General features: G+C 49.5%; 1 protein-coding gene across 1 annotated transcript in view; it reads right to left on the reverse strand.

Moving 5' to 3' along the window:
• CORO2A (coronin, actin binding protein, 2A) overlaps positions 1–9,500 on the reverse strand; it is a 47,686-nt gene that overhangs the window by 30,725 nt on the left and 7,461 nt on the right. Inside the window, exon 2 of the mRNA XM_011993755.1 lies at positions 1,410–1,610. Within this exon, the coding sequence (XP_011849145.1) occupies positions 1,410–1,610 (201 nt within the window). The remainder of the gene's footprint in view (positions 1–1,409; positions 1,611–9,500) is intronic.

The raw sequence follows: 9,500 nt of genomic DNA on the forward strand, positions 1-9,500 counted from the left end.
TTTTTTTTTTTTTTTTTGAGACAGGGTCTCACTCTGTTGCCCAGGCTGGAGTACAGTGTTGTAATCATGGCTCACAACCTCCCTGGGCTCAGGTGATCTCACCTCAGCCTCCTGAGTAGCTGGGACCACAGGCAAATGACCCCATGCCCAGCTAATTTTTGTATTTTTGTACAGATGGGGTTTCACCATGTTGCCCAGGCTGGTCTCAAACACTTGGGCTCAAGTAATCCCCTGGCCTTGCCCTTCCAAAGTGCTGGGATTACAGGTGTGAGCCACCGTACCCGGCTCTAACTTCTTAGATGGAATGTTTAGTCATTACTTTTTAGGCTTTCTTCTTTTCTAATATAAGCATTTGTGCTATAAATTTCCCTTAAAGCCCCGCTTTCCCTACATCTCATAAGTGTTGTGATATATTTCATTTTATCAGTTCCAAGGATTTTTAAATTTTCATTTAGATTTTGTTTTTGGCATATAAATTATTTAGAAATATGTTTTTAAGTTTCCAAATGAATGGGAATGTAAGATTTATCTTTTGTTATTGATTTCTAACTCAATTGCATTGTGTTCAGGAAACCTGGTCTATGAGATTCTAATCCTGTATAATCTTTTAACTTCTGAAGTCCTCTGGGGGTCTAAGTCTGCTATTTGTTGTTTCAACTGACTCTCACTCATGGTGGTGTACATGTTTTGTGATCTTTGTGAATTCACATTTCCCTGTGTTTAATCTGTGGGGATCATGTCCATGTTGTGGATCCTTTCCTCTGGAGAGGTTTCATGTCGGTTTCTGCTGTGAGCCAGTGGCACTACTAAGCTGGGATCCCTCTAGCCCCTTCAGGTGTTCTGCCTTAAGGTAGAGACTTAGGGTTGGCATCCTGAATGGACTTGCTGTTAGATTGACCTATGTGAAACTGTTGCTTTTTTGGGGTCAAAACCAGTTGAATATCCACAATTTTATATCGTCCAACCTATACTAGCAACTCTTGCCCTCAGGACAAGCCTGTTCTTCCTGCTTGCTTACTGTTTGCCTCTCCTAGCTAGTTTTGACTCAATGTTTGTTTCCCTTTCTTTGGTGGGGAAGGTGGCTTTGGAGACTTTCTCAATTTCCTGTAATCCCAGTAAAGCATTAAAAAATTATATTTTATTCAGGAGGAAATTAATTTGCAGAATTATTTTGTAGAGAAGAGGAGAGGTGCTAGGAGTAGCTAGGCCAACTGCTAGAGGCTAAAATTCAGGACAGATGTATTTTTCCCAGTGAGGATACCAAGGCTCAAAGAGATGAAATGACTTACTCAAGGTCACACAGCTAGTAATGGGCAGGGTTAGGACTTTCTAGAAAGCTAGGTTCTTTCCACTTTCCCTCTGTCCCGCCCTGGCTCCAGAGAGCTGTTTGGGCCTGGGGGTGTCCTTACCTGGTGCAGGGGGATGACGAGGAAGGCCCCTCCACCAGCACACTCAGTCACAACTGCAATGAAGTGGGGGTTCACGGCACAGAAGTGGTTGTCGTGAACGCTGCGGGTAATAGGCACGGAGTCATAGCAGTTCTCCTTGCTGGCTGGTTTGCCAAAGACATGACGGAACTTGGAGCTCCGGTACTGGGGGTGCCATGACATCTGCAAGAGACAAATGGGACAAAGGGTATGAGGCTCCCTGCCCTGATCATGGGACACACGGAGCTCTCGTCTTAAGAGTACATAAGAGGATACAAGCAGGACAGTGGTCAGTTCAACGTGGACAGTGATGCACTGTGAAGGGTGACCAAGTGAAAATACTCTAATTACTGTTATTTCTATAGACCTGGTGAGATAAGACGGGATGATGTATAGCTATCACTGACCTGCTTGCTGATGTGTTAAGGCTTTTCATCCCTTTGAGTGTGAATGTAAAAAGGCAGAAAAACCACAGAGAGAATCCACCACATTGACCCCCATCTGCCATCTCACCAGACAGCTCAGCACCCTCAGCCCAACTAAGTAGGTACCACTGCTCTCTCTGGAGCCAGCCTGTCTGGGTTTCAATCCCAGCTCTGTCTCTTATCAGCTGGATGGCAAGTGACTTCACCTCTGGAGTCTCAGTTTCTCCATCTGTAAAATGAGGTCACAAAAGTATCTGTCTCAGCTAGGCATGGTGGCTCATGCCTGTAATCCTAGAATTTTGGGAGGCCAAAGCAGGAGGATTGTTTGAGCCCAGGAGTTCAAAACTAGCCTGGGCAACACAGTGAGACCCTGTCTCTAAAAAAAATAAAAGAGAGAGAGACTGAAAAAGTATCTGTCTCATAGCCTTGTCATAAGGATTAAGTTAGATGTTGTATTTAGACCCCTTGGTGCATGGCAGATACTTGATCAACAGTGGCAATCACAACCACTAGTATCATCTGGGCGTCTTCAGCTTGCTTTGCTCCTCATCCAGCCTTATATTTGTTCACTCAATATTTACCGAGCATCATGTGTGTCTAGGCCCTGTGCCAGGTACCAGGTAGTTTGGAAACAGTAGGCCTGAGCCCAGCCTTTACAGGAGTGAAGAGTCCTCTGGGTGAGGCTACTAGGAGAGTCTGGGCCACTGGGACCCACCGTACTATGTGTAATAACAGAGATTTGCACATGACAGTCAGGGAGGGCTTCTCAGAGGAAGTGACAACTAAGCTGTGACTTGGAGGATGAGTAGGAGTTGGTCACGTAGGCAGGATGAGGGAGAGCTGGGGGAAGGTGTCTTAGGCAGACAGAACAGTTTGGGGAAACCACACATGGTTTAGTAAGATTATCAAAGAGAAATTTAAAAGAAGAAAACACACACACGCACGCGCGCACCCACACCCACACACACCCCATGTATATTGGGTAATGTGAATGAAAAGAATAAAAGACAGGGCAAGGAGAGCCAGATCACGAGTGGCCTGTGATAGGGTCTAGGCCTCTTCTGTGGCCAACCCCATACCCATAACACCAGGGGGCCTCCTCTTGGCCAGAGGGACCCTTCTGAATACCAAGCCCTGCCCACCCCACCCCCGCCTCATATCACCCTTGATTTATTATTATTTTTGAGGAAGGATCTCGCTCTGTCACCCAGGCTGGAGAGCAGTGGTGTGATCACAGCTCACTGCAGCCTCAAACTCCTGACCTCAAAGATCCTCCTGCCTCAGCCTCCCAAGTAGCTAGGACTACAGGTACATGCCACCATACCTGGCTAATTAAAAAAAAATTTTTTTCTTGCCATGTTGCCCAGGCTGGTCTCAACCTCCTGATCTCAAGCAATTCTCCTGTAGCTGCCTCTCAAAGGTTGGGATTAAAGGCGTGAGCCACTGCCCCTGGCCTCACATCACCCTTTGATGCTCCCCATTCATTGCTGCCCTACAGGATCAAGGCCAAATCCTCTGGCCTGGCATTCAAGACCTCTGGCTGGGGTCTCATTCCATATTCCAAGATTCATTTCTTCTAGCTCTTCTAAATGGCACCTTCCAGCTTCCTCAGCACCTGCTCTTGCATCTCCAGCCCTCTGGCTCTTTGCCCTTCCCTCTCCTGCTGCTTGGCTTGCCTTTCCAATCCCCCTACCTCCTGTTCCCGTCTCCACAAATCCCAATCCACCCCTTCCCTAGCTCCCAAGCCACTTCCTCCAGAGAGTCCTCCTTGATACCCCAAGTAGCAGAGATCTTGCTCTCCTCTGTTCCCTGACAGCCATCTCTCCCCTTGCCCTTAGCCCTTGACACTGTCTAGCCCGATTTGGGGTTCAGGGCCAGTTCTCATTTTCTCTGCTGGCTTGGCACTTCCTCGGAGAAGGCTCTGCTCCAGGAGTATCCAGCACAGTGTCTACCTCCCTTGGGCCCCCACCTTCCCTACTTGTGGGAAGGCAGGTTTGGCTGGGCCCACACTGGTCAAGACAAAGAATGTACTCACCCCGCCCACACAGCTGACCCATGAGGCTCTTCTCTGCCCTCAGGTCCTCAGCACAAGATTACATTGTGTGACCTCAGGCAGGTCACAGCGATCAGGGCCTGACCCCTGAGGCAAGCCCTTTAGACAGAACCAGGTAGCAGGTCAACCTTGCAGGGGCTTGTGTATCCTGCAAAGCTCAGAAATTCCAACTCTCCTTTTGGGAGCTTTGCCCTAAACCGGGGCTGCTCTTGCCAGAGCTACAGGAAGCTGCACAGAATGTAGGGATGGACTGACTAATTAATGCCCATGTGATTCCAGAAAGGATTTAAGAAGACTCACAGAAATAGAACACAAGATAGAAGGAACTGAAAAAGCTACAAGAGAAAAAATAGGGACACAAGGAAAACGCAGGTAAAAAGAGATCACCTGAAATGCAGGAGGAGTTAAGTTAGGTGTGCTGCCAGGTCCACCACACAGAGGAGGTAGACCTTAGATTTGGGTCTGAGCTTCCTAGTGGCCAATTCAACAAGGAAAACAGAATCAGAAAGGGATTTATGTGATGTCTATAAGATAAAAGCCACAAGTTGCTAAGGAGCAGTACATCTTTTCTCTATAGTGAGTTTTGAGAGAAATGGGTACTGGGGGTCCCCTTGGAAAGGAACAACAAGGACAAATGACCTCCCTAGGGTCTTGGCAACTTGGTGGCAGCGGAGGAGCCGCCTTGGGCCTGGGCTGGGGGTGGGAAAGCGAGGAGCAAATCAGCAGGCTCCGCTCCAGGCCCCCCATCCTTGCCTCACCTTGAGCAATGGCTAGGGGTGGTGGGAGTGCACCTGTCTGTGGCAGCTGGTGATGCTCACCAGACATCCCATTGCTCCCCTCATATCCAGGCCCCTTGCAGTCAGGCAGCCATAGCACACATCACTGCCTCCCATGACCCATTAGACAATGGATCATGGGAGGCAGTGATGTGTGTCACTTCCAGGCCAAAGCACATGAAACCTGCCAGTGACCCTCGAGGACTCTCGTCCTTGGCCGAAGGGATGAGAAGAGTGCATGTTTCAGATGGTGCGGCCATAAGGTGGTTGGTCCCTCAGGAAGCGTGTGTAGCAGAGCACTTTCTTCTACTGACTTACAGTGCAACAGAGAAATACACTTCTAGAGTGAACCGTGAGATAAGGGGTTCTTTGTCACGGAGCACAGCGACCCATCCTGACTCATACAGCCTATGCAAGTCTGGCCCATGGAGATGGCAAGTGGCTGCCTGTGCTTGGAATGGCCACAGAGAAGGAGGCAGGACCCAGATCGTCTCAGGTACCCGAACTCTGAGGGCAGTGGGGAGCTACTGGAGAAATTAAAGCAGGGGAGAGGCTGGGCGTGTTCATGCCTGTAATCCCAGCACTTTGGGAGGCTGAGGCAGGTGGATCACTTGAGGTCAGGAGTTTGAGACCAGCCTGGCCAACATGGTGAAACCCCGTCTCTACTGAAAATACAAAAATTAGCCAGGTGTGGCAGTGCGTGCCTGTAGTCCCAGCTACTCTGGAGGCTGAGGCAGGAGAATCACTTGAACCTGGGAGGCAGAGGTTGCAGTGAGCACCACTGCACTCCATCCTAGGGAACAGAGTGACACTCTGTCTCAAAAATAATTAATAATAATTATAATAAATAAAGCAGGGGAGATAGAGGAACAGATTTAATTTTCAGATTTTCCTCTGACTACTGAGCAGAGGAAAGGTTAGAGCAGGTGAGAGGCAATGGTCACCTGGGCTGAAGTAGGGCAGTGACGTGGGCAGGATGGTGGGGAGAGGATGTTACTGAAATACCAAGGAGGTGGGATCAACCAAATGTGGTGCCTGAGTGCACGTGGCGGGCCTGGGGTAGTCGCTGAAATCGACACGACCTTACATTAACAACAGCCCTGGCCCCTCTGGACCCTCTGAGCTGTCTCCCTCCACAGCCTGTCTGTGCACCTGCAGGGGGTACCTGGGGTCTGGCCCAACTCCTGAGAGCCACTCCCCATCCAGGAGGAGTGAGGAGGCCGTGAAAGGCCTGGGTAACACCTCCCAAGCTCACAGTCACCTCTGTGGCAATAAGAAGTCACGGTTTTTGAGTGCTTACAAACTGCCAGGTGCCATTCCAAATGCTTTCCATGCATGAATAGAGCAAGTGGGTGCTACCTTGCTCCCTGGTTCAGATGTAGGTGTTGAGGCCAGTAACCCGGTCACACAGCTAGTGAACAGCAGGCCTGGGGGCTGAACTCAGCTGTCTCAAGCCTGCAGCTTTTGAGCCTGCAGCTCCAGGTCCTCACAGACAATACCCATGATGATAATAGCTCTTTCAGACCCATCACAGCCCTGGATCTCACCTCTGCCCCTAAGAGGAACTGTCATGATCACGACCACCCCGACTCTGCAGAGAAGGAAAAGGAGGCCCAGGAAGCTTGCTAGACCCCTCTGGAAAGGCGCCCCACTTCCCCGTGGATGAAGCCAGCTGACAGCAAAGGAGCGTGAACATCAATGCCCTTCTGCCCAACCCCCAATCCTCTCCCCACCCTAACTCTTAATTTGCACTGCTAAGATTCTTCCAGACCTGCTGCCAGGAAGGGAAATTACACAAGCAGGGGGTGGGGCAGCCGCTAGCAAGGCCAGCTACCTCTCCCTTTGTGTGTGGTATGGAAGTGTATGTGTATGTGCACGGGTGAAGCTTGTGCATGCGTGCTGGCCTGTGTGCGTACTGTGTGTGCACAAGAACTACATTCATCAGGATGTTCATGACTGCCTGTGTCCTCTTGTGGGTGTGCATGCACATGTGCATCCGTTTGGATGTTTAACTGAGGCTGTGTATATACACGTGCATGAGCGCATGCGTGTATCAGTGCATGCATGATTTTAATGATTCAGCAATTCAGAGAACAGGAGTTTCATTTTCCCTACAAGCAGGCACTTGTCCACAAGTAAGTACTGTAGCGGGCCCTTCACCCACAGACTGGGCCAGAACAGCCTATTCAAGCCAGGTCTATCCCAGGCCACTCGTCCTATCCTGCCCCATTCCATCTGGCTGGGCCCACATCAAAGCCACAGCAGGCCTTCTCAAGTGTGGCACTCTTGGACAGACTGCTGGGGCACAAGGCAGGAGGTGGCATCCATTCTGCTGCTGCAATCCCATGCAGGCTTGGTGGGCCTGATGCCATGGGATTAGGCTCCGAGGCCTGTGAATTCCCCACTCCCAAAAACGATTTAGTCATCTCTGGGTTTTGCATCGCACTGAGTTTATTTCTGTTTTTTTTTTCTTTGAGAAGGACTCTGGCTCTGTTTGCCCAGGCTGGAGTGTGCAGTGGTGCTATCTCGGCTCACTGCAACCTCCGCCTCCTGGGTTCAAGCAATTCTCCTGCCTCAGCCTCCAGAGTAGCTGGGATTACAGGTGCGTACCACTGTGCCCAGCTAATTTTTGTATTTTTAGTCGAGACAAGGTTTTGCCAAGTTGCCCAGGCTGGTCTCAAACTCCTGACCACAGGTGATCCACCCACCTTTGCCTCCCAAAGTGCTGAGATTACAGGCGTCAGCCATTGTGCCCAGCCTTGAGTTTATTTCTTAATGCCTGACAGTGGCTCACAACTCTCCTGCAAGGTAGGTGGGGATTATTTTCCCCATCTGATGATGGGAAAACTGAGGTGCAAGGGAAGTGACTAGACTGAAGTCAAGTTATGATGAGCAGTGCAGGTGGGAAGTAGTCTGAGGACTAGTTCAGAGACACCACTTCCTGCTATGCAATGTGCTCCTCTGTGACATACATGTGGGGTATGCGTGTGTGTGTGTGTGTGTGTGTGTGTGTGTGAGAGAGAGAGAGAGAGAGAGAGAGAGAGAGATAGAAAGAGACAGAGACAGAGAGAGTTTCCTGCCTGTTCCAAAGGCCCCTCTTCCTTGCCCAGCCCTAAACTCATTGCAGGACAAGGGTTAGCTGCAGGGTGGCTGAAACTGAACCCAAACTGGGTGTGGTGCAAGCCATTATAATAGATTATTCATTAATTATATTGTTTGTGGCTTTAAGGAAAGAATGAAATGACCTGATTTGGTCTTTGAACAGGATGGGTAGGCATTGCTGGCTACCAGTTCCCCTTTGTAAATTTGTGGTTTCACATATAATATTTGAAGTTTTACCTTTTCTCTCTCTTAAAATTTGACTTGTGGGCACAGTGCCACCTGTAAGTGCCTGGTGAGAGGGTCTGAACCACCACACTTATGTCATAGCCACAGTTAGGGAAGATTAGAACCACAAGTTACCCAGTTGTTTCAAAAAATCGAAAAGAGGTCACCGTTAATCAGGATAAAGACCGCTCTATGTGAAGGTGCTCTACAAAGGCTGAGAATTTCACACAGTCCACATCTCATTATGGGGGTTCCCTCACCTGGACTCCAATCCCTGACCCACTATTATCCGTCACAGTTCATCTTGATCCTGGCCTTGGTCCCAGACTTGCTGGGAAAGCTCTTTTTTGTCATCCAGAATCCTTATGGGGTCTCTGATCCACCCACTGCGGGAGGGCTATCTGGCTCTGAAGTCAAAGCTCACGGAGGGTAAGGCCACCCTGCTGCCAACCTAGGCATCTGGGTAACCATTTCCCACAGCACCTTCCTTTCTCACCAGGCAGGAAGAAAACAAACACAAGGCTCAGCTACTTCTCCTTTGTAAGGGTTTTATTCACAACTGGCCTCTGTGAATCTGAGGCCAGGCCCTGGTTTAAACCACCACCTCTTGGCACAAGGTGTCTTAACTTTTGCCTTGCACTGGCCAGCAACAAGGTCTGAAGTGATACAGCGGGATCCAGAGTGCTAGGACCTAAGAGTCTTACCCCACAGGGTAATTTTTCCTCCCTCCTTCAAAGCAAGAAGGATCCTTGCCGCTCTCCACAGAAGTAGGGTAACTAACTGTCTTGGTTTGCCTGGGATTGTGGAGGGGTTCCAGGGATGCAGGACTTACAGTGCTAAACTGGGGGAAGTCTTACTTAGGCAAACAGGGATAAGTTGGTCACTCTCCCACCACCACCACCACCAAGGTCTGTATGTAACAATTCTTTTTTTTTTTGAGGTAGGGCCTCACTTTGCTGCCCAGGCTGGAGTGCAGACGTGTGATCACAGCTCACTGCAGCCTCAACCTCCCAGGCTCACGCAATCCTATGGCTTCAGCCTCCTGAATAGCTATGAACAAGCATGTACCACCATGCTTGGCTAATTTTTTTGTAAAGACAGGGTTTCACTCTGTTGCCAGGATGGTCTTGAATACCTGGCCTCAGGCGATCCTCACACCTCAGCCTCCCAAAGTGCTGGCATTACAGGCATGAGCCACTGTGCCTGGCTTACACATAACAATTCTATTGTAAATCCCTAGCAGCCCTGACTTTGTCAAGTTGCCTGCAAGAGAGGAGACTCTAGAATCTATTTCTTAAAGAGCCCAACATACTGAACCAGAGAATAGAAATTTCAAAGCAGAATAATCCAGGAAGCTTTATAAAGACAGGTGAGGCCAGGCGCGGTGGCTCAAACCTGTAATCCCAGCACTTTGGGAGGCCGAGACGGGCGGATCACGAGGTCAGGAGATCAAGACCATCTTGGCTAACACGGTGAAACCCCGTCTCTACTA

This window comes from Mandrillus leucophaeus, unplaced genomic scaffold (genome assembly GCF_000951045.1).
Source record: "Mandrillus leucophaeus isolate KB7577 unplaced genomic scaffold, Mleu.le_1.0 Scaffold433, whole genome shotgun sequence".
NCBI classification, from domain to species: Eukaryota; Metazoa; Chordata; class Mammalia; order Primates; family Cercopithecidae; genus Mandrillus; species Mandrillus leucophaeus.